We start from the raw sequence: 26250 nt of genomic DNA, 5'->3' as shown, positions 1-26250 counted from the left end.
ATACTGTAGTTCATGTATAAATACTGTAGTTCTCTGAAGTTCATGTATAAATACTGCAGTTCTCTGTAGTTCATGTATAAATACTGTAGTTCTCTGTAGTTCATGTATAAATACTGTAGTTCATGTATAAATACTGTAGTTCTCTGTAGTTCATGTATAAATACTGTAGTTCTCTATAGGTCATGTATACATACTGTAGTTCATGTATAAATACTGCAGTTCTCTATAGGTCATGTATAAATACTGCAGTTCTCTATAGGTCATGTATAAATACTGCAGTTCTCTATAGTTCATGTATAAATACTGTAGTTCTCTATAGGTCATGTATAAATACTGCAGTTCTCTATAGTTCATGTATAAATACTGTAGTTCTCTATAGGTCATGTATAAATACTGCAGTTCTCTATAGTTCATGTATAAATACTGTAGTTCTCTATAGGTCATGTATAAATACTGTAGTTCTCTATAGTTCATGTATAAATACTGCAGTTCTCTATAGGTCATGTATAAATACTGTAGTTCATGTATAAATACTGTAGTTCTCTGTAGTTCATGTATAAATACTGCAGTTCTCTATAGGTCATGTATAAATACTGTAGTTCTCTGTAGTTCATGTATAAATACTGTAGTTCTCTGTAGTTCATGTATAAATACTGCAGTTCTCTGTAGTTCATGTATAAATACTGTAGTTCTCTGTAGTTCATGTATAAATACTGTAGTTCTCTATAGGTCATGTATAAATACTGTAGTTCATGTATAAATACTGCAGTTCTCTATAGGTCATGTATACATACTGTAGTTCATGTATAAATACTGCAGTTCTCTATAGGTCATGTATACATACTGTAGTTCATGTATAAATACTGCAGTTCTCTGTAGTTCATGTATAAATACTGTAGTTCATGTATAAATACTGTAGTTCTCTGTAGTTCATGTATAAATACTGTAGTTCATGTATAAATACTGTAGTTCTCTGTAGTTCATGTATAAATACTGTAGTTCTCTGTAGTTCATGTATAAATACTGTAGTTCTCTATAGGTCATGTATAAATACTGTAGTTCTCTATAGGTCATGTATAAATACTGTAGTTCTCTATAGGTCATGTATAAATACTGTAGTTCATGTATAAATACTGTAGTTCTCTGTAGTTCATGTATAAATACTGTAGTTCTCTATAGGTCATGTATAAATACTGTAGTTCTCTATAGTTCATGTATAAATACTGTAGTTCTCTATAGGTCATGTATAAATACTGTAGTTCTCTGTAGTTCATGTATAAATACTGCAGTTCTCTGTAGTTCATGTATAAATACTGTAGTTCTCTATAGGTCATGTATAAATACTGCAGTTCTCTATAGGTCATGTATACATACTGTAGTTCATGTATAAATACTGCAGTTCTCTATAGGTCATGTATAAATACTGTAGTTCATGTATAAATACTGTAGTTCTCTGAAGTTCATGTATAAATACTGCAGTTCTCTGTAGTTCATGTATAAATACTGTAGTTCTCTGTAGTTCATGTATAAATACTGTAGTTCATGTATAAATACTGTAGTTCTCTGAAGTTCATGTATAAATACTGCAGTTCTCTGTAGTTCATGTATAAATACTGTAGTTCTCTGTAGTTCATGTATAAATACTGTAGTTCATGTATAAATACTGTAGTTCTCTGAAGTTCATGTATAAATACTGCAGTTCTCTGTAGTTCATGTATAAATACTGCAGTTCATGTATAAATACTGTAGTTCATGTATAAATACTGTAGTTCTCTGTAGTTCATGTATAAATACTGTAGTTCATGTATAAATACTGTAGTTCTCTGTAGTTCATGTATAAATACTGTAGTTCTCTATAGGTCATGTATAAATACTGCAGTTCTCTATAGGTCATGTATACATACTGTAGTTCATGTATAATATACTTGCAGTTCTCTATAGGTCATGTATACATACTGTAGTTCATGTATAAATACTGTAGTTCTCTGTAGTTCAGTTTATAAATACTGTAGTTCTCTTATAGGTCATGTATACATACTGCAGTTCTCTATAGGTCATGTATACATTACTGCAGTTCTCTATAGGTCATGTATACATACTGTAGTTCTCTATAGGTCATGTATACATACTGCAGTTCTCTATAGGTCATGTATACATACTGTAGTTCATGTATAAATACTGCAGTTCTCTATAGGTCATGTATACATACTGCAGTTCTCTAATAGGTCATGTATACATACTGCAGTTCTCTATAGGTCATGTATAAATACTGTAGTTCTCTATAGGTCATGTATACATACTGCAGTTCTCTATAGGTCATGTATTACATACTGTAGTTCTCTATAGGTCATGCTATACATACTGCAGTTCTCTATAGGTCATGTATACATACTGTAGTTCTCTATAGGTCATGTATACATACTGTAGTTCATGTATAAATACTGCAGTTCTCTAGTAGTCATGTATACATACTGCAGTTCTCTATAGGTCATGTCATACATACTGCAGTTCTCTATAGGTCATGTATACATACTGTAGTTCTCTATAGGTCATGTATAAATACTGTAGTTCATGTATAAATACTGTAGTTCTCTGTAGTTCATGTATAAATACTGTAGTTCTCTATAGGTCATGTATAAATACTGTAATTCATGTATAAATACTGTAGTTCTCTATAGTTCATGTATAAATACTGTAGTTCTCTATAGGTCATGTATAAATACTGTAGTTCTCTATAGGTCATGTATAAATACTGCAGTTCTCTGTAGTTCATGTATAAATACTGTAGTTCTCTGTAGTTCATGTATAAATACTGCAGTTCTCTGTAGTTCATGTATAAATACTGTTAGTTCTCTGTAGTTCATGTATAAATACTGTAGTTCTCTATAGGTCATGTATAAATACTGTAGTTCATTTATAATACTGCAGTTCTCTATAGGTCATGTATACATACTGTAGTTCATTTATAAATACTGTAGTTCTCTATAGGTCATGTATAAATACTGCAGTTCTCTATAGGTCATGTATACATACTGTAGTTCATGTATAAATACTGCAGTTCTCTATAGGTCATGTATAAATACTGCAGTTCTCTATAGGTCATGTATACATACTGCAGTTCTCTATAGGTCATGTATACATACTGTAGTTCATGGATAAATACTGCAGTTCTCTATAGGTCATGTATAAATACTGCAGTTCTCTATAGGTCATGTATACATACTGTAGTTCATGTATAAATACTGTAGTTCTCTGAAGTTCATGTATAAATACTGCAGTTCTCTGTAGTTCATGTATAAATACTGTAGTTCTCTGTAGTTCATGTATAAATACTGTAGTTCATGTATAAATACTGTAGTTCTCTGTAGTTCATGTATAAATACTGTAGTTCTCTATAGGTCATGTATAAATACTGTAGTTCTCTATAGGTCATGTATAAATACTGCAGTTCTCTATAGTTCATGTATAAATACTGTAGTTCTCTATAGGTCATGTATACATACTGTAGTTCATGTATAAATACTGCAGTTCTCTATAGGTCATGTATAAATACTGCAGTTCTCTATAGGTCATGTATAAATACTGCAGTTCTCTATAGTTCATGTATAAATACTGTAGTTCTCTATAGGTCATGTATAAATACTGCAGTTCTCTATAGTTCATGTATAAATACTGCAGTTCTCTATAGTTCATGTATAAATACTGTAGTTCTCTATAGGTCATGTATAAATACTGTAGTTCTCTATAGTTCATGTATAAATACTGCAGTTCTCTATAGGTCATGTATAAATACTGTAGTTCATGTATAAATACTGTAGTTCTCTGTAGTTCATGTATAAATACTGCAGTTCTCTATAGGTCATGTATAAATACTGTAGTTCTCTGTAGTTCATGTATAAATACTGTAGTTTCTCTGTAGTTCATGTATAAATACTGGCAGTTCTCTGTAGTTCATGTATAAATACTGTAGTTCTCTGTAGTTCATGTATAAATACTGTAGTTCTCTATAGGTCATGTATAAATACTGTAGTTCATGTATAAATACTGCAGTTTCTCTATAGGTCATGTATACATACTGTAGTTCATGTATAAATACTGCAGTTCTCTATAGGTCATGTATACATACTGTAGTTCATGTATAAATACTGCAGTTCTCTATAGGTCATGTATACATACTGTAGTTCATGTATAAATACTGCAGTTCTCTGTAGTTCATGTATAAATACTGTAGTTCATGTATAAATACTGTAGTTCTCTGTAGTTCATGTATAAATACTGTAGTTCTCTGTAGTTCATGTATAAATACTGCAGTTCTCTGTAGTTCATGTATAAATACTGTAGTTCTCTGTAGTTCATGTATAAATACTGTAGTTCTCTATAGTTCATGTATAAATACTGTAGTTCATGTATAAATACTGCAGTTCTCTATAGGTCATGTATACATACTGTAGTTCATGTATAAATACTGCAGTTCTCTATAGGTCATGTATACATACTGTAGTTCATGTATAAATACTGTAGTTCTCTGAAGTTCATGTATAAATACTGCAGTTCTCTGTAGTTCATGTATAAATACTGTAGTTCTCTGTAGTTCATGTATAAATACTGTAGTTCATGTATAAATACTGTAGTTCTCTGTAGTTCATGTATAAATACTGTAGTTCATGTATAAATACTGTAGTTCTCTGTAGTTCATGTATAAATACTGCAGTTCTCTATAGGTCATGTATACATACTGTAGTTCATGTATAAATACTGCAGTTCTCTATAGGTCATGTATACATACTGTAGTTCATGTATAAATACTGCAGTTCTCTATAGGTCATGTATACATACTGTAGTTCATGTATAAATACTGCAGTTCTCTGTAGTTCATGTATAAATACTGTAGTTCATGTATAAATACTGTAGTTCTCTGTAGTTCATGTATAAATACTGTAGTTCTCTGTAGTTCATGTATAAATACTGCAGTTCTCTGTAGTTCATGTATAAATACTGTAGTTCTCTGTAGTTCATGTATAAATACTGTAGTTCTCTATAGGTCATGTATAAATACTGTAGTTCATGTATAAATACTGCAGTTCTCTATAGGTCATGTATACATACTGTAGTTCATGTATAAATACTGCAGTTCTCTATAGGTCATGTATACATACTGTAGTTCATGTATAAATACTGTAGTTCTCTGAAGTTCATGTATAAATACTGCAGTTCTCTGTAGTTCATGTATAAATACTGTAGTTCTCTGTAGTTCATGTATAAATACTGTAGTTCATGTATAAATACTGTAGTTCTCTGTAGTTCATGTATAAATACTGTAGTTCTCTATAGGTCATGTATAAATACTGTAGTTCTCTATAGGTCATGTATACATACTGTAGTTCATGTATAAATACTGCAGTTCTCTATAGGTCATGTATAAATACTGCAGTTCTCTATAGTTCATGTATAAATACTGTAGTTCTCTATAGGTCATGTATAAATACTGCAGTTCTCTATAGTTCATGTATAAATACTGCAGTTCTCTATAGTTCATGTATAAATACTGTAGTTCTCTATAGGTCATGTATAAATACTGTAGTTCTCTATAGTTCATGTATAAATACTGCAGTTCTCTATAGGTCATGTATAAATACTGTAGTTCATGTATAAATACTGTAGTTCTCTGTAGTTCATGTATAAATACTGCAGTTCTCTATAGGTCATGTATAAATACTGTAGTTCTCTGTAGTTCATGTATAAATACTGTAGTTCTCTATAGGTCATGTATAAATACTGTAGTTCATGTATAAATACTGTAGTTCTCTATCGTTCATGTATAAATACTGTAGTTTTCTATAGGTCATGTATAAATACTATATATACTATATAGTGTGAGACTGTATGCGGGTTTAGAGTTTCGGAGTCCCGGTATGGACGTTCCCCTGATTGTAAATATCTTTAATTTATTATTCCAGACATGTAAATATATCATTCTTCCCATTCTAACAATCCCCGGATCCTGCAGAGAAACTGGTTCAGATTAGAGACACGTCAGTAAACAGCAGGATTTCATATATCAGTTATATTAAAGAGACAGACGAGGTCTGTTTTTATGCAACTGGCCTCGGTTAGGAGCTGAATTGTGAAAGCATGTTTAATGACCGTGTCCTTTAGACGTGGCATCAATGGAACCAGATCTCTCTTCTCTGCTTTGAGGTGTTCTGAATGGGCCAGAAAATGTGTTTTTGAAGCTTTACGTCAGTACGAGGACGAGTTCTTGAGTTACTCACTTTATTATTGGTGTGATGAATACAGAGTATATGAACATTATAAGTGAAACAAGGGACACATGATTCTGTTCATGTACTCATCTAACGGAGAGAGGTTCAAGCATGTGTTGACGTACACACAGATGATATTTATGTTTACTTACTCTGAACAGAGAATGCACAGCTGGTGTCGGCGCGGCCGACCACCAGTTTGTAGCGTCCTTCGTCGGAGGCGTAGGTCCTGTTGAAGACCAGGCGCTGCTTGGCTCCCTTCGCCACCATCTGGATTCGGTCGCTGGGCGTCAGCAGCTTGTCGTTGTGGAACCATTTGACTGAGAGGACGTCCTGAGCGGAGATCTTGGTCTCCAGGACGGCCTTGGTGCCCTCAACAGCACTCGTGTCCTTCAGCGGGACCAAGACGCCGATTTCTGCAACCAAAGAGAAAATCTTTAGTTTGTAACGTTTTATTTTGAAATACTAAATCCTTTAGAAAAATACATCTGAGGTGTCGTACTCTGAACAACGAGCTTCGCAGAGGTTGAGATCTCGTGACCGGGAACCACAAAGGAGTAGATCCCATGGTCGTCCTTGATGGTGTCTTCAATCAGGAGTTTGTGGATCTGTTTGTCGATAACAATGTGGACGCGGCTGGAGGCCACGACCGGCTGGCCGGTCTTCATCCAGGTTCCTTCAACGTTCTCCTGCGAGAACTTCACCTCCAGCTGAGCGATGTCGCCCTCGCAGACCGTCAGGTCAGTCAGAGGCTGCATCAGGGTCACCGGACGCACTGAAACATCAACACACACATGTTGACTGAAACATCAGGACAGACATGTTGACTGAAACATCAGGACAGACATGTTGACTGAAACATCAGGACAGACATGTTGACTGAAACATCAACACACACATGTTGACTGAAACATCAACACACACATGTTGACTGAAACATCAACACACACATGTTGACTGAAACATCAGGACAGACATGTCTTTCTTTAGAACTAATTTCTGGACGGATAGACGAGCTTTGAACTTTACTTCCATCACTCACATTTCATTTTCAGCGATGCACTCGTCTTGAAGTCGCCCACTTTGAAAGTATATTTTCCCTGGTCCTCCTTCTTGACGTCTTTGACGGACAGGGTGTGCCGTCCACGGCGGGAGGACATGACATATTTACTGCTGGGAGAGAGCAGCTTCTCTCTAAAGAACCAGCTGCCCTCGGCGTCCTCTCGGGACACGACGCACTCGAACTCTCCAGAATACGTCTCGGGAACCTCGGTGCTCTCCAGCTGCTTCAGGAGCTCCAGCGGAGCTCCTGTTGATCACATGAAACAGACGGGACATCAGTGATTACAAATGCATTAATGTGTATGAAAAACTTTTGTTTGCAAATCAAAAACTCTTGTTTATGAATCATCTAAAAGTTTTGCTTGCATATCCTTGTTTGCAAATATGAGTTTATTGGAAATAAACAAAAAGTGCATCTACATTTTGCAGATTAAAGCTGTGCTTTGTACACTTGAGTTAATTTGCTGATTTACGGATGTCATTTAGGTAAAGTGCCTAAATTGTATTTACATTCAAAAGTTCTTCCCACAACAACACAACAAGATTTTATAGTATTTCCTGCATGGCTAGAGGGAGACTAAGATTAAGAGTAAGAGATCAGTTCAAAGCTCGGAGCCAGTGTTGGGATATGCCTCTGTGTCCATTATCTCTATTATCTTCAGCTGTTGACCAACCCACCTTCAACGTTGAGCTTGGCAGTTGTACTGACGTCGTCGTCTATAACCACGCAGCTGAATTCTGCGTCATCCCTCATGTCAATCATCAGCACAGACAGGAAGTGAACCTTTCTGTCAGAGTGCATCCTGTATTTGTCTCCGGAGAAGATCTCCACGTTGTTCTTCAACCATTTGACTTTAACAAAAGGCTCATTGGTTTCACACTCGAAGGTCGCCGTGGTGTCCTTCTCTTTGGCGTTGACATCCTCCAGCTTCTGTGTGAAGGTGATGACTTGCTTTCCTGCAAAAATAACAACAAAACCATTGTTACAAAGCACCCGAGGCAAATGCAGAATTACATGTAGACTGTAGAAAGTCAAGAGTTGTTACCTTGCACCAGCAGGAAAGCGTGGCTTGAAGTCTCTCCGGCGGTGCTCGATGCTTTAACCATGACACTAGCAGAGTCCTCGGCTCTGACGTTCCTGATCACCAGTTCACACACGTGATCTTCAGGCCAGTACCAGTTAATACGGTCAGACTTCTCCAGCTGAACTCCGTTCTTGAACCACTGGCACTCGGGTTCTGGTCTGCCGACCACTCTGACCCTGAACTTGACTTCATCGCCCTGGTTGACTGTCTGGCTGGTAATACGCTCCAGGATCTTAGGAGCTTCCATGCTAGCTGACAGCTTGACCCTCTCTGGTTTTAGAGCTTTAGCTGTAATCTTGCGGCGCTCCTCTTCCTTCTTCTTCTCAGCCTCCTCCTTCGCCATGGCGCGGTGAAGCAACTCCTCCTTGGTTTTCTTCAGCAGATCCTCGTAGGACTCGTCCTTCTTACGTGACTTGAGCTCCACGGCGGTGATGGACTCGTAATATCCTTCCTCTGTCCTGCGCTTGAACTTGCCCCTCAGCTCGTCTGACTCCTCTGTGGATTTCTCGTGGATATTTCTCTGGGCCTTCTTCAGCTTGACCACCTCTTTCAGCTGAGAGTCATCTGTGGCTATGTCAGCCTTCACCACCTCAAATTGTACTTTTCCAGGTTCGGGTGCGGCCTCAGCTGCCTTACCCTCTGGGGCTCGGCGCAGATGAGTCCTGAAGTCCTCTTTTTGCTGAATCTCCAGCTTCACGGTGTGTTCGGCTGAGCCCAGGTTGTTGTCAGCCACTACTCTGACCTCTCCTGAATCATAGGATTTGATTTCAGTGATCTCCAGGTAGTAAATACCGTCATAACGAAGTCTGTATCTCTTGCTTTTGCGAATAAGTTGTCCGTTGAGATACCAGTTCACCTTGGGTGATGGATAACCGGTCACTCTGCAGCGGAATCGTGCTGTTTCGCCTTCCACCACTCTGGCTGGTTCAGGAAGAAGGACAATCTCAGGTTTCATTTTCTCAGAATCTTCCTCAGCAGTGACTCCGTAGGGTCCTCCCTCGTGAGCCATGCGCTCTATCTCATCGATTCGGTGTGCTCCCTTCCTGCCTTCAGGAAGCTGCGTTTCCTCAACGAGACCCTTATCATCCTTGACAACCAGGGTGGCCGAGGTCTGGTCGACGCCGAACTTGTTGGTAGCTCTGCAGGTGATGACGCCGCTGTCTCTAGCGTACGCAACTTCATAGTCAAGACTGCAGTAGCCGAACTCGTTGACCATGCGCAGCCTGTTGGCAGCTTCCAGAGGTTTCCCGTCGTGCAGCCACTCCACCATCATGGTGGGGTCACCGATAGGGGTCAGTCTGCACTCGAAATGAGCCGGACCGAAGCGCTTCATTCGGACAGAGGTCAGCTTCTTCTTGAACTGTGGTTTCTGCTGCTTCTCTTTGTCATAGAGGTCGCCCTCCTCCCACTGGTCTTGACCGTATCGCAGGTGGAGGGGCTCCAGCTCTGGAGGGGCAATCTCTTTAGCTTTGTAGGTTCCTTTGGGAATAATGAGCTTCCTCTCTGGTTCAGGTTCAACATAGTCCACCTCCACGTTGACTCTGCAGCGAGTGGTGTCTCTGCCAGCCTTGTTGATGGCTGTGGCGGTGTACCAGGCGCTGTCTGAGCCAGCTGCTAAGGGAATCTGGAATTTGGCATCTCCTCTGGTTCCTTCAACCCTGGAAGATGGATTTGTCATATCAGAATATCTTTAACATTTGTGTTTTTACTACAATGAAAAACCACACTTGCTTTGACGAATACGTTGGAACAGGTACTTGACTAGTCGGTTCTTAAGTCATCAAAATAAAAACATCAAATCATAAATAGAGAAAGTTCAAAATATTGGATGAATATCTACATTTTCCGATGGGGACGGAGAAAATTAAGTATAAACACTGAATGCCGGAGCTGGTGCGGGAGGTGGAGCCGTATCAACTAGATATAGTTGAGTTCACCTCCATGCAGGGTGGGTGTGAGGTTACTCAACGGATGAATGGAGATTCATCCGTTATCTTTTGCCTATCCGGGGCCTGGTCGCGGGGGCAGCAACGTTTTCCAGCTCTTTCTGGGGGACCCCGAGGTGTTCCCAGGCCAGACCAAATGTATAATCTCTCTAGCGTGTTCTGGATCTACCCTGGGGCCTCTTACCAGTTGGACGTGCCTGGAAAACCTCCAAAGGGAGGATAGTCAGACGAGGGACAACCCTGGCGGAGGCCAACACCCACCGGAAACGTGTTTGACTTTGACCGAGTATACGGACACAGCTCTCACTTTGGTTATACAAGGACCGGATGGCTCGTAACAATGACCCCGATACCCCATATTCCCACAGTACCCCCCGTAGGACTCCCCGGGGGACACAGTCGTAAGCCTTCTCCAAGTCCACAAAACACATGTAGACTGGATGGGCAAACTCCCATGACCCCTCTAACAGCCCTGCAAGGGTAAAGAGCTGGTCCACTGTTCCACGGCCAGGACGGAGTCCGCATTGTTCCTCCTGGATCTGAGGTTCGACAATCAGTCAGAGAAGGTTGGGTACTCTGAGCTGCTGTTTGGTGCATAAGCACAAACACCAATCAGAGACTTCCTCCCAGCGACTCGCAGTCACATAGAGGCGACCCTCTGGTTCTCCGGGGAGAACTCCAACACAGCGGCGCTCAGCTGGGTGCTCGTGAGTATCCTCACACCCGCCCCGCATGGAGTTGAGTCCAACTATGTCTAGTTGGTACCGCTCCACCTCCACCTCCCGCACCCGCTCCGGTTCCTTCCCTGTCAGAGAGGAGACGTTCTACGTCCGTAGAGCCAGTCTGCGAAGCCGGAGGTCGGGACGCCTAGGTCCCCACCTTTGCCAGCTGCCCGACTCACACTGCACCTGACCCCAATGCCTATCCCTGCAAGTGGTGGGCTGTGCCTGGCCAAGCCCCATGCGTCAAGGCCACCAGACGCTCGCCGGCGAGGTTGCCTCGCAGGTCTGGCTCCGGAAGGGGGGCCCCAGTTTCTCTTTTCCAGGCGAGGTGCAACATCTCTTTGGTCGATTCATTAAGGGGTCTGTGATTCGCTCTTGGTCTGGCCCTTCCCCTGGGATCACTTTGCCTTGGGAGACCCTACCAGGAGCTAATACCCCCGACAACACAGCTCCCAGGATCACTGGAGCACACAAACCCCTCCACCACGGTAAGGTGGTGATTCCTTGGATGGCCACTCCTACAAGCATGGTTTGTGATTGTGTAGTGGCAGCTAGCTCCCCTATTTAAAGAAGATCTGAACATCTATTGTCCCTAAATATAATTACAAAATAACTTCAACGGTCCTTTGGGTTTACGTTCAACTCAGTTTGGGTGATAGAGAGCCAATTTATAAATACTGATAAAACAGCTAATATAAAACCTACCTGATGTGTGGGTGCTTGTGTGGGCTGATGATGTCACTGTTTTTCAGCCAGACGATGTCAGGTAGGGGGTTTCCGATGGCTTTGACAGCCAGTTCAACCAGAGTGCCCTGCTTCACACTGATGTTCCTCAGCTTCTCAACAAACTGAGGGCGCAGCAAGGTTTCTTTAGCTAAAAAAGAAAGAAAGGAAGTCAACAAACGTTCATAAGTCTCCTCTTCAAAACAGTGTTCACAGAACGTCCACGGTGAGCTGCAGTCTTACCATCAACAGTGAGAGTGATGGAGATGGACGACCGTCCAGCTCGGTTCTGAGCGACGACGGTCCACTCTCCAGAGTCGTGAGGCATGGCTGGGACGATGATCAGGGACTGGGTTCCGTCCTCTTTAACCACGATCTTGTGGTTGTAGTCGCTAACCACTTGTTGTCCTGAGGAGGCGATGAACAGATTTTGGTTATTTTGAACAAATCTTATTCAAGAACAAATTAATGAAGATTTATCTATTTTTTACTCACCGTTGTGGAACCAGTACGTGTCGGGCATCGGCCTGCCGACGACCTTCAGGTCGAACCTGGCGGTTTGCCCCTCAGAGCATTTACATGAGGAAGGTTTCATGACAAACACGGGCTTGTAGAGTCTCTCCAGCTGAGCCTCGTCAGTCTCGTCCAGCCGGCGGGCCGGAGAACGTCCGGGAGAACGGCTGGAAGAACGTCCAGGAGAGCGGCTCAGAGAACGCGGAGATGTGGACCTGAGGAAGGAGCAGAGTCGTTGATACACTGGCGTCCACAGTTCTACACTTTTACCAGTATTTCTTATTCCAGTTACCTGATCCTCTGCATCGCCGGCTGTGGGGTGTATCTCTGAGGCATCACAGCTCCGGACGGCTCAACGTAGAGCTTCCCAGAGCTGACGGCGTTTCCCTTCATGTTGGTGGTGAAGGCGGTGTACACGCCCTCGTCTTCTGGCAGAACCACGGGCACACGAAGGCTGGCTCGTCCATCCTGAAGAACCTCCATCTGGTATCGGTCGCCGGCCCTGATACGCTGGCCGTCTTTGTACCAAACAATCTGGTAGAAGACAGAAGACCATTGTAAGACTACTTTGGATACAAATGTGCAATTCTGAACTCTATTTGAAACCTATTTCTTAAAGATTCGGTACCTTTGGGAGTGGCATTCCAGCCATCTTGCAGTGGAAAGTGACGCCCATTCCCTCCATGATTCTGTAGTTTTTGACGGGAGTGTCGAAGGTGGGCTGCACCGCCTCGGTGGGGTCTGCAGTCACCATCAACTCTCCGTCCTCCGTCACGATCTCTCTGTATGTGATCTTCATAATGCACAGTTCAATCTCCTGGATGATCCTCTGCTCAATGGCAGAAAGATGGAATTCCTGCAGATGAGATGAGACGTTGGAAATCTGTAAATGACGTCCTCAAGAATTCTTGAGTTCTCTGACTGTCAATTAATAATCATCCAATCACAGTTCAGTGTTTATTTAAATATTGGCAAAGCCCTAGTTGCCAAGCAAACCCAAGAAGTGTCAGGGTTAGGAAAGGAAAAATCACGGGATACTATGGGAATACTTGTGATAGTTCCACTGTTGGAACCAACAACTCAACCCTGATCACATCACATGATTTCAAAGTGTTTCCATCATTGCTATGACTTTGAATGTGTCCATTGTTCTCCTAGTTTCTTTCTACTTGTAGTGTAGACTTTCCTTGGTGATAGCAGATATCTGAAAGGTTCTAGGAAGGCTACAGTGCAAACTATGGTTCCCAGACCCTCAGGGGGCCCATAAGGCCCAGGATTACTAGTGATGGTCATACCTGTCCAGAGATAATGGTGGTGGTCATCTGCTCCATTGTTGTAACTACAATGGGGGGAACATCTCCCACTTTGGGCTCCTGCACCACAGCGGTCACTTCAGTCTTAAAGGTTGCTTCCTGTTTCTTCATGTAGATTTCGTATTCCTCTGTTAACAAACATTACAAAACATTAATATTACATGAGCTCAGTTAACTTAGTTCATTGGCTGAACCCACCCTGACATCAGAGGTCAGCATGGTGGATGTTATCGATGGAGAGTCGACGTACCTTCCTCCAGCAGATGGGCGGAGGCCAAGACTTCTCCCAGCTGGTTCTTGACAAAGACGGAGTATTCTCCGGCGTCATCGGCGAAGGTCATGGAGATCTCCAGCTTGCACTCTCCAGACTCCTTCTTGTAGGCGACTTTGTATCTGGAGGAGAAAGAGCACGTTAATGATGGCTACTGCCCCCTGGAGGCTGCAGCAGTCGTTACAGACATCATTCACACGATTCATCGTTTCTACAATTCTACAATTTACACATTCTACGCTTTTGTCCAAAGCGACGTACTTCTGAGAGTTTGTACAACACAAGCAAGGATCTAGATAGGAGGGAACAACGTGAGTAACAACAGCTTCAAGTCCGATCGGACACAGGTTCCGACAGGCAGAGCCCAGAGGCAACGCATAGGGTGGATAGAGGCATTTTTTTTTTTTTGGTGGCGCTGACCAGTGTTTTTTGAGGACATTACGTACCTGTATCCGGTGGTGAGCGGTACGCCGCTCTTCTTCCAGATGATGTGAGGTTTGGGACTTCCCCCGACTTGACATTCAAACACGACACTTCCTCCTTCAACCAGCTTCTGCACGGTTGGCTTTCTCATAAAGAAGGGAGCGGCGGCCGCAGCGTCTGACTCGGCCACGCTCACCTGTTCTTTGGTTTCTTCGGTTACTCTGAAAATACAAATCTCTTTTTATCACCAGCACAGGCTGTACCGAGTCCTTGAGTCCTTGAAAAGCGCTATATAAGTTGAATTTATTATATTATTATATTACCGCTAGCTATCTCTAAGTCTCAACGATTAAGAAATAAAGAAGCTGAAATGTCCTTTGTTGAGTTAATGTTGAGCCGGTAGACTGTGTTAACTGCATCTATTCATCTTTATAGCTTGATGGACTCACAGTTTCTCAGCTGTTTCAACGTGTTCGGTGACGACGACAGCGATCTCCTCTCTGCTCTCGATGTCTTCGGACACTGGAGGAGAAAGACAGGGTTAGTCTCCAGCAGGAGGCGCCATGTCGGACTGAACAGATTCCAGATGTAGCAACAGATGCAGGGGGTCACAGTAGACCCTCCTCCCCCGAGTGTCTCAGCGGGTATCGACTGATGCTTTTCCTCCTGTTCTGCTGATTGTACGTACCCTGGACGAGCAGGTAGCAGGAGGTGCTGACGGTTCCTGCCTCGTTTGTGGCGGTGCAGGTGAAGCGTCCGCTGTCTTCGGCGAACGCCTCGCGGATCACCAGCTGGGCGAATCCGTTCTTGTAGCTGATCTGGAAGTCGATGGAGCTCTCGATCTTGTAGTCCTCTCTGAACCACATGATGACGGGTGTGGGGTGACCGCCGATCTGGCACTCCAGCGTCACCGACTCGCCCTCCGTCACATTCGTGTTCTTCAGGCCCTGAACAGACACAACAACACTTTTAGAACATGTTATTTTCATCAATATGTTTAGTGGTTTTTGAGGATCCAGCTTACCGACACCAGTGTGGCGGGGATCACGCCGCCGCCTGCAGGTACAGCTGCTGCCTCCATCACCTGCCGGAGAGTCACAGATTGGTTAGAATTCAACAAAAAAATGCACCTTCTTCTAAAAATCAACAACATAGTGAACGCACACCGGACAAGACTTTAACTTCCTGTTCACATCCAACAAATAAAGAAAAGATGACACAGCACAGAAAGATGGAAGGAAGGGAGGCTGGGTGGGATCAAGAGGTGAGAATGAGCATCGACGAGCATGTTAAAGGTTTTATTAGAGGGAAATTAAAACCTGGATTTTCACATAAATCAAGAAAACCTGACTTAAAGAAACTATACTAAAGGTCAAGGAGTCGCTCCTGTAAAGTTTGGGGTGGCGCTATAATCAAAAGGGTTAGGGTCAAATCAAAAGGATTCATTCTGCCTGTGTCTTGAATTAAGTAAGGGATAAAGGATAGGGGATTCTTTCACAACAATGACCCGCTGGCTGTACATTATCCTGCTTATTACACGGCTACTTACTGAAGAAATCAATATGTTTGACACAAAAACGGTCCTCCAGAGTCTGACATCAGAACTACGCCCATAGCAACGGTCCGTTACTAAGAAATAACCGACCATAGAACGTCATGACTGACCAATCAGAATCGAGGATTCAACACAGCCGTGTAATAAAAGTGGATAATTTGACAGTTGATGAAGGTCAGAGAGGTTATTAAAATATCAACAGCTACTGGATGTCGAGACATCTTTCTCCAGACCAAAGTCTTGGACTTTGATTCTTTATTGCTGGTTTGGACTCTATCAGGTTTTCTTGTCCTGTTCAGATCCAGACCACTAAACTAGATTACAAACCTGGGCTCCCCAGTCCTCATAAACTCTCTCCATGCCCCCCGAGAACACCACCCCCGTCTGTAACTCAGAGCCAAAACGACTCTGATATTGCTCTCTGAACGGCGGGGGGACGGCCTCCAGCGTCCCTCTGGTCTCCGCCATCGTACGAGACGGACTGGGAGACTTGACGGGCTTGATGATCTTTCTAGCGGCGGCGGAGGATGAAGAGAACTCTTTCTGCAGAGTGGCGATCGCCGAGCCGGCGATGGAAACCTGACCGAGCCAAGAGGAGGAACAGGCATCAATAAACATGTGGGTTTGTGTTAAACCACAGCACAGGGAAGGATCTACGGGTCTACGGGTCTACGGAGCTACGGAACTACGCGGCGTTAGTTTATTAAAGCTACAACACTTTGAAGAAAGCTGGATTAATAGATGGGTTCTGGTGTTTATTGATTAAATGGGTGAAAGAAAAACAGGTTAAAGGTGGATTCACTTTGTTATTTTATCACTTCTACATCACGCCTCACAACAAGTTTGCATTTCAGGCAAGCAGTAAGAACCAACTGAGCATTCGCTAAACCCCCCAAACAGCACCTGTCCAATCGTAGCTTAGCAACAGTAACTAGTCACAGCAGGTGTTTACTGGTTCCTTCAGGTGTGGCGGTGTTTACCGTGTTCACCCACCCCCCCCCCGCCCTCCCACCCCTCCCCCCATGTCGCATTCACGACCTCGTCAGTGGAAAGTCTCTGAAAACTCTGACTTTCGGAGTTGTGACGTGAATATATTGTAATTTTAGTCGCTGCCGCCATTTTGGACTGAAAACGCTTATTATATTTATAATATTTTATAGTTCAACATTTCAGTAGAATATGACAACAGAATAGAAATAATGTAGTTTTACTTTTGTACGGCACTTTGTAGGCGGACGTTTTACTGGTGTCCGGTTCTCGCTTTCAGACCTGGATGATGTCAGGTTTTAAGCTAACGTTAGCACATCTGTCCTGATCAGTTTATACTGAAACAACCAGAGTCAGACTCAACGCTGTCTTTATATCCATACATCATCAACTGGTGGGACTTGTTACCTTTAGCCTCAGTTAGCACAACACCACGTATGTAGCCCTTTTAACGGGTTCTTGTATAAAATGGTTCATCTGAAAACACTTCAAATGTATAATAGCTAGCTAAAGGTGCTAATCTGCCCGTTACAGCAGTCATTACAGCAAAGACTCGTGAGAACAGAACGATGGACAGGTCAGCAGCGGTAACGAAGGGGGCGAGCTTAGCGAAGGGTCAATAACAGGTTCAATCATTGGATTATACTTTCTATTATTTCAGCATTTCATTTTAAAGTTTAGTTTAGTTTAGAGTTTGTCAGTTTTGTTTCTCCGCAGGTTGTTTTCTACTGCTTGCCTGATGGTGCCTCTCTTACCTCGGTGCTAGCCTCATGTTTTGGGACAGAAACTTTAGAAACTGTGAAATGTGGAACTGGGGACGAGGCGAGACCAGTGTCCACATGGGAAGACATTTCTGTCGCTGTCTGAATCTGGAGTAACCAACAGAGTTCACAGGAGCGTTACTGGACAATATATATATATATATATATTTATATAAATGTAAATGTTTGGAACAATTAATGACATGTTATCAAGAGATTTGTCCTTCTAGATTCATCTTCTGAGAATAATTATCTTAAAGCACTGGCAAATAATTTATAGTCTCTGTGGACACCTGGGAGTCGTTATAGTCTCTGTGGACACCTGGGAGTCGTTATAGTCTCTGTGGACACCTGGGAGTCGTTATAGTCCCTGTGGACACCTGGGAGTTGTTATAGTCTCTGTGGACACCTGGGAGTCGTTATAGTCTCTGTGGACACCTGGGAGTTGTTATAGTCTCTGTGGACACCTGGGAGTCGTTATAGTCCCTGTGGACACCTGGGAGTCGTTATAGTCTCTGTGGACACCTGGGAGTCGTTATAGTCTCTGTGGACACCTGGGAGTCGTTATAGTCTCTGTGGACACCTGGGAGTTGTTATAGTCTCTGTGGACACCTGGGAGTCGTTATAGTCTCTGTGGACACCTGGGAGTCGTTATAGTCCCTGTGGACACCTGGGAGTCGTTATAGTCTCTGTGGACACCTGGGAGTCGTTATAGTCTCTGTGGACACCTGGGAGTTGTTATAGTCCCTGTGGACACCTGGGAGTCGTTATAGTCCTCTGTGGACACCTGGGAGTCGTTATAGTCTCTGTGGACACCTGGGAGTTGTTATAGTCTCTTTGGACACCTGGGAGTCGTTATAGTCCCTGTGGACACCTGGGAGTCGTTATAGTCTCTGTGGACACCTGGGAGTCGTTATGGTCTCTGTGGACACCTGGGAGTCGTTATAGTCTCTGTGGACACCTGGGAGTCGTTATAGTCTCTGTGGACACCTGGGAGTCGTTATAGTCTCTTTGGACACCTGGGAGTCGTTATAGTCCCTGTGGACACCTGGGAGTCGTTATAGTCTCTGTGGACACCTGGGAGTCGTTATAGTCCCTGTGGACACCTGGGAGTCGTTATAGTCTCTGTGGACACCTGGGAGTCGTTATAGTCTCTGTGGACACCTGGGAGTCGTTATAGTCTCTGTGGACACCTGGGAGTCGTTATAGTCCCTGTGGACACCTGGGAGTCATTATAGTCCCTGTGGACACCTGGGAGTTGTTATAGTCTCTGTGGACACCTGGGAGTCGTTATCCTGATGAATTGTTTGCCGGTGCAGATCAACATATTCTAAGTGAATCTGATCATTTGGTCAAATCTCTTGGTAGTTCTGTTCGTTGCTCTGGAGGCCTCGCTAACCTGAGGCGGCGCCACGGTTGGTTCAGGTGTAACCTCCTGAGCAGCAGTAAGCATCTGACCAGCCTGCTCTCTTGTTGTTGTCCAGCTGGCTCGATACTGTTGATCAGCAGACATGGCGGCGGCGGCGGCGGCCTGCTGCCTTAACTCTCCCTCTACAGCCTCAGTCTCCTCGTCTTCGACATGCACCGGCTGACGGACACGAGCGAGGTCGACGGCGGCCACCACCTTGGCCACGGCCCCGGCTCTAATCCCTCCCTCAGCCTGGAGACACAACCAGCAGCACATAGATCTCAGGACATCCATGGCAGGACGGCGGCACAGAGACAGGCAGGTGGACGGGACAATCGGATCAGATATATATCCAGATAGACCTTATACCTGTCCACAACGTCCTGCCTCTGTGATGTCATCAAGCAGCAGTGAGTGAGTCCACGTACAGCAGCACCACCGTCACACTCTGATCATCTGAACCTGGATCAGAACTCACTGCTGTCGGTTCACTGTCGCAAAGCAGGAACTGTTCCAGGTTTTTAGATTAATGTCCTCTATGTGGAGTTGTATGGAGACGTCATGAACAGTCATGGACAATCATGGACAGTCCTGGACAATCCTGGACAGTCATGGACAGTCATGGACAGTCGTGGACAATCCTGGACAGTCATGGACAGTCATGGACAGCCATTGACAGTCATGGACAGCCATTGACAGTCATGGACAGCCATGGACAGTCATGGACAGTCATGGACAGTCAAGGACAGTCCTGGACAATCCTGGACAGTCCTGGACAGTCATGGACAGTCATGAACAGTCATGAACAATCCTGGACAGTCATGGACAGTCATGGACAGTCATGGACAGTCATGAACAATCCTGGACAGTCATGGACAGTCCTGGACAGTCCTGGACAGTCACGGACAGTCCTGGACAGTCGTGGACAATCCTGGACAGTCATGGACAGTCCTGGACAGTCCTGGACAGTCACGAACAGTCCTGGACAGTCGTGGACAGGGTACTGGTGTACATGTACTCACAGAGACATTGAAGACATGCTCATCTGTCTGACATGCAGCAGAGACAACAGTGAAAGGAGCTGAAGAGAAGTCAGAGTGAAGTGAACCAAACTGAAACAAGAGGCGTGAAAGATGATGATGACTAATAATGAAACTAATAATCAAAGATGGAGGAGCAGCCGTGACGCGTCCACTCAGACAGGTGAAGAGCTACCTGCTCCTCCGGCTGCTCGACGGCCGGGCGGACGTCTCGGTTGAGATCATGGTAGCGCCGCTCTTCATCGGACAAACCAGACGAGACGTCGCGGTTCTGAAGCGTGACCGTTTGTTGGGTTGAACGGAGGTGGAGCAGCTCTCCGTCAGACACGGGAGACGAGTCTTCGTGGACGAAGACGGAGGACAGATCTGTACAGATGTATGACGGACTGAAACACATCTCCTCCGTCACGCCGTCTATTGGCGTCTCCGGCTCGTCTTCCACTGAGGACGTCGTGTCTCGGTGGTCAGATGTTTCACAGATATCTGCCCGTTCGTTTGAACGATGGACGTTATGGTCAAACGACATTTCCTCGTGGCTCGTAGCGCCGTCCCATCCCTCGCCATCCTGCGTAGAACTTGAGTCATCCAGCGTCCCACAAGATTCTGACTCCATGTCAACAGTTTGAGGCTAACAACCAAATCAGAGGATTAACTTTGGTCTTCAGACGGCTGGTAGACGCCAAACAAGAGACAACAGGAGGAAGAAGAGACACAAAACCAAGAAAGACAATACGGTCCAAACGTCCAGAAGACAGGACGGGAGGACGGTTCAACGTCTTTCAACCCAAACTTTATTAACTCTTTGAGCCCTGATAATATGTAATAATCTGATCTAACAGTATGGACCCCCTGACCACCAGATGGCGGTATGGAACCCCTAACCATCAGATGGCGGTATGGACCCCCTGACCACACCCTAACCACCAGATGGCGGTATGGACCTCCTGACCACACCCTAACCACCAGATGGCGGTATGGACCCCCTGACCACACCCTAACCACCAGATGGCGGTATGGACCCCCTGACCACACCCTAACCACCAGATGGCGGTATGGACCCCCTAACCATCAGATGGCGGTATGGACCCCCTGACCACACCCTAACCACCAGATGGCGGTATGGACCCCCTAACCACCAGATGGCGGTATGTACCCCCTGGACCCCCTGACCACCAGATGGCGGTATGGATCCCCTGACCACCAGATGGCGGTATGGACCCCCTGACCACACCCTAACCACCAGATGGCGGTATGGACCCCCTAACCACCAGATGGCGGTATGGACCCCCTAACCACCAGATGGCGGTATGGACCCCCTGACCACCAGATGGCGGTATGGACCCCCTGACCACACCCTAACCACCAGATGGCGGTATGGACCCCCTGACCACCAGACAGCAGTGTGGACCCCCTGACCACCAGACAGCAGTGTGGACCCCCTGACCACCAGATGGCGGTGTGGACCCCCTGACCACCAGATGGCGGTGTGGACCCCCTGACCACCAGATGGCGGTGTAGACCCCCTGACCACCAGACGGCGGTGTGGACCCCCTGACCCCGAGCCGGTCCCCCCTTACCTCTTTGACCCCGGTGACCTGCTGCTCCCAGCGCTGCTCCTGGCCCAGCTGGGTGACGGTGCTGCTTGTCATACTGGTCATGCTGGTCATGCTGGTGTAGCTGGCCTCACCCACGTAGTCTCCCTGCTTCCAGGGCGGGAGGACGTCACCGGCGGCGGCCGCCAGCTTGCGTGCGGTGATGGGGGACTTGACGGGCCTGATGGGGGAGACTGAGAGTCTTGAAGTGGGAGAGGCAGGCCTGGAGACGGGGGAGGGAGGTCACGTTACCAACCTCCGATAACGCCATCGCCCCGCTCGCTGGTCTAAGACCTCTACAGCACAAATACATCCACTACAACCTTTATCCTCAGATTAAAGCCGTTACTAAAGGCTCCACCCACCTGACAGGCGTCGGCGTGGGCGCCTTCACGTGTCTGACGGGTGACGGTGACTGTTGGCGTCCTCCGGCCACCTTGGCGACCAACGAGGACTGAGTCGGGGACTTGGACATTGGTTTGGGAGGAACTCTGGGCGGAGTCTTGTGAGCCAGCTGCTGAATCAGCTCGGCGCCCTCCACCTGCATCTCCATCATGGCGGTGGCCTGGAAACTGGCCTCCATCCTCTGAGGACGGACCAATGAGAAGAGAGGAGGTTAGATCAGAGCAGCAGATCCTGGATCAGATCCTGGATCAGATCCTGGATCAGAGTCTGGATCAGATCCTGGATCAGATCCTGGATCAGAGTCTGGATCAGATCCTGGATTAGATCCTGGATCAGATCCTGGATCAGATCCTGGATCAGATCAGAACTGTGTGGTGGACTCTCTGGTACCTTCTCCACTCTGGTCTGACGGGTCTGAGAGATCTGAGAGGCTGAAATCACCGTCTTGGTTTTCTTTGCTGGAACGGCTTCTTCACCTGAAAACACACCTTCTTCTATATTAATAAACTGATGACATCATCATCATCATCACTATAACTCAACATCATCATCATCATCATCATCACTATAACTCAACATCATCATCATCATCATCATCATCATCACTATAACTCAACATCATCATCATCATCATCATCATCACTATAACTCAACATCATCATCATCATCATCATCATCACTATAACTCATCATCATCATCATCATCATCACTATAACTCAACATCATCATCATCATCATCATCATCATCACTATAACTCAACATCATCATCATCATCATCATCACTATAACTCATCATCATCATCATCATCATCATCACTATAACTCAACATCATCATCATCATCATCATCATCATCACTATAACTCAACATCATCATCATCATCATCATCATCACTATAACTCAACATCATCATCATCATCATCATCATCATCACTATAACTCATCATCATCATCATCATCATCACTATAACTCAACATCATCATCATCATCATCATCATCATCACTATAACTCAACATCATCATCATCATCATCATCACTATAACTCAACATCATCATCATCATCACTATAACTCAACATCATCATCATCATCATCATCATCATCACTATAACTCAACATCATCATCATCATCACTATAACTCAACATCAGGAGTCAACTCAAACTCAGGTTTCATCACAAACTGGGTTTTAGTTCTAAACATTCTTTCATTCATAGATTTATATCATAATAACTGTTATTATTACGCTATGCTAGGCTAGCAGCTTCTAGTCTTTACGCTACGCTAGGATAGCAGCTTCTAGTCTTTACGCTACGCTAAGCTAGGCTAGCAGCTTCTAGTCTTTACGCTAAGCTAGGCTAGCAGCTTCTAGTCTTTACGCTACGCTAAGCTAGGCTAGCAGCTTCTAGTCTTTACGCTAAGCTAGGCTAGCAGCTTCTAGTCTTTACGCTACGCTAAGCTAGGCTAGCAGCTTCTAGTCTTTACGCTACGCTAGGCTAGCAGCTTCTAGTCTTTACGCTAAGCTAAGCTAGGCTAGCAGCTTCTAGTCTTTACGCTAAGCTAAGCTAGGCTAGCAGCTTCTAGTCTTTACGCTATGCTAGGCTAGCAGCTTCTAGTCTTTACGCTAAGCTAAGCTAGGCTAGCAGCTTCTAGTCTTTACGCTACGCTAAGCTAGGCTAGCAGCTTCTAGTCTTTACGCTACGCTAGGCTAGCAGCTTCTAGTCTTTACGCTATGCTAGGCTAGCAGCTTCTAGTCTTTACGCTAAGCTAAGCTAGGCTAGCAGCTTCTAGTCTTTACGCTACGCTAGGCTAGCAGCTTCTAGTCTTTACGCTAAGCTAAGCTAGGCTAGCAGCTTCTAGTCTTTACGCTACGCTAGGCTAGCAGCTTCTAGTCTTTACGCTACGCTAGGCTAGCAGCTTCTAGTCTTTACGCTACGCTAGGCTAGCAGCTTCTAGTCTTTACGCTAAGCTAAGCTAGGCTAGCAGCTTCTAGTCTTTACGCTACGCTAGGCTAGCAGCTTCTAGTCTTTACGCTAAGCTAAGCTAGGCTAGCAGCTTCTAGTCTTTACGCTAAGCTAAGCTAGGCTAGCTTGTTGAAATGGTTCAAACAGATTGAAGGTGCTCACCCTGAACCAGCAGCTCAGAGGTGGAGGTGGCGCGTCCACTGCTGTTGGTGGCGGTCACAGAATATGTCCCAGAATCCTCTGGGAAGGCCTCGGCGATCAGCAGGCCGTACAGGTCTCCCTCCTGGAGGATCCTGAAGTCGGCAGAGCTCTGGATCTCGGCTCCCTCTCGGTAGAACTTCACCACGGGTGTCGGGATGCCGGAGACTCGGACGTCCAGCCTCACCTGGCTGCCCTGTCTCACCGAGGAGCTCTGCAGTCTCTGAAGGAAGCTGGGCGGCGCCGTCTCGGCTGGAGGGAACATGAGCAGTAACGAGTGTTGAGGTTGATCCAACCTTTCAAACTGTTGTTTTCTCTCTCATTGTTTTCATGTAAATGTAAGACTTTAATCTGGAGTTCTCAGAATACCCCGCCCGTCCACGGTCTCACCGGTACCGGTGTCTCACCTGTAACGAGGAGTTCGGCGGTACTCGTGGCTTGTCCAGCACCGTTGGTTGCTCTGACAGAAAATCTTCCACTGTGTGCGGCGGTCACGGCGGGGATCTTCAGAACAGCGCGGCCGTCGCTGAACGAGATCTGAATGCCGGGTAAAGCGGCGGTGGAAAGAACCTGGCCATCACGGAACCAGCTCACCTCAGGAACTGGAGAACCTGCAGAGGAGAGGAGAACCGGACCAGAGAACAATAAACATGGACCTCCAGAACGCAGAAGAGCTGAACTGACGATGGATTCAGTTCACTTCTGTTCAACTTCACGTACAAAATAGAATCACATCTTCTACTTTACTCTTCTCAGGATTCAGAGATGTTCAAATAAAAGAGATTAAAGTTTGAATCAAAAATGTTTATTAAATATAAATCAGAATGTTTCCTCAGTTTGAGTTCAAACAGAATAAACAGAAACCTTTCTTACCACTAACTTGAGCCTCGAACGTCGCGGCACTACCCTCTAGTGCCACGACGCTCTGCAGCGGCTGCGTGAACGTCGGCGCCTGTGTTGACATGTTGGTGGTCGACACCCTGCAGACAGACAGACAGACAGACAGACAGACAGAGAGAGAGACAGGATGTTAATATCATGTTTCATCAATCAGCAGCTTAAAGACATCAACTCTGAGCTCCACATCACAGGCCTTGACCACGGCTCTGAAATATCAGTCAGTTAAAATCTATGGCCCCGACCACGGCTCTATAATATCAGTAAGTTAGAATCTATATCCCCGACCACGGCTCTATAATATCAGTAAGTTAGAATCTATGGCCCCGACCACGGCTCTATAATATCAGTAAGTTAGAATCTATGGCCCCGACCACGGCTCTATAATATCAGTCAGTTAGAATCTATGGCCCCGACCACGGCTCTATAATATCAGTCAGTTAGAATCTATGGCCCCGACCACGGCTCTATAATATCAGTAAGTTAAATCTATGGCCCTGACCACGGCTCTATAATATCAGTAAGTTAGAATCTATGGCCCCGACCACGACTCTATAATATCAGTAAGTTAGAATCTATGGTCCCGACCACGGCTCTATAATATCAGTAAGTTAGAATCTATGGCCCCGACCACGACTCTATAATATCAGTAAGTTAGAATCTATGGCCCCGACCACGGCTCTATAATATCAGTAAGTTAGAATCTATGGCCCCGACCACGGCTCTATAATATCAGTAAGTTAAATCTATGGCCCTGACCACGGCTCTATAATATCAGTAAGTTAGAATCTATGGCCCCGACCACGACTCTATAATATCAGTAAGTTAGAATCTATGGTCCCGACCACGGCTCTATAATATCAGTAAGTTAGAATCTATGGCCCCGACCACGGCTCTATAATATCAGTAAGTTAGAATCTATGGCCCCGACCACGGCTCTATAATATCAGTAAGTTAGAATCTATGGCCCCGACCACGACTCTATAATATCAGTAAGTTAGAATCTATGGCCCCGACCACGACTCTATAATATCAGTAAGTTAGAATCTATGGTCCCGACCACGGCTCTATAATATCAGTAAGTTAGAATCTATGGCCCCGACCACGGCTCTATAATATC

General features: G+C 44.9%; 1 protein-coding gene across 1 annotated transcript in view; it reads right to left on the bottom strand.

Moving 5' to 3' along the window:
• Positions 1–25246, bottom strand: part of ttn.1 (titin, tandem duplicate 1) — a 215177-nt gene extending 189931 nt beyond the window's left edge. Inside the window, 25 exon segments of the mRNA XM_037762617.1 lie at positions 6416–6679; positions 6766–7038; positions 7306–7572; positions 8004–8282; positions 8372–10068; positions 11784–11952; positions 12045–12209; positions 12297–12529; positions 12607–12848; positions 12943–13170; positions 13610–13755; positions 13878–14020; positions 14345–14542; positions 14771–14843; positions 15010–15268; positions 15346–15405; positions 16204–16455; positions 17619–17732; positions 19024–19284; positions 21650–21887; positions 22030–22250; positions 22460–22545; positions 24198–24485; positions 24641–24844; positions 25107–25246. Of these exon segments, the coding sequence (XP_037618545.1) occupies positions 6416–6679; positions 6766–7038; positions 7306–7572; positions 8004–8282; positions 8372–10068; positions 11784–11952; positions 12045–12209; positions 12297–12529; positions 12607–12848; positions 12943–13170; positions 13610–13755; positions 13878–14020; positions 14345–14542; positions 14771–14843; positions 15010–15268; positions 15346–15405; positions 16204–16455; positions 17619–17732; positions 19024–19284; positions 21650–21887; positions 22030–22250; positions 22460–22545; positions 24198–24485; positions 24641–24844; positions 25107–25197 (6451 nt within the window). The 5' untranslated portion in view covers positions 25198–25246.
• Between the last annotated feature and the right edge of the window lie 1004 nt (positions 25247–26250).

Source organism: Sebastes umbrosus (genome assembly GCF_015220745.1).
Source record: "Sebastes umbrosus isolate fSebUmb1 chromosome 13 unlocalized genomic scaffold, fSebUmb1.pri SUPER_13_unloc_1, whole genome shotgun sequence".
Taxonomy (NCBI): Eukaryota; Metazoa; Chordata; class Actinopteri; order Perciformes; family Sebastidae; genus Sebastes; species Sebastes umbrosus.
Note: the sequence above shows the minus strand (reverse complement) of the source record. Positions and strands in the feature narration are given on the sequence as shown.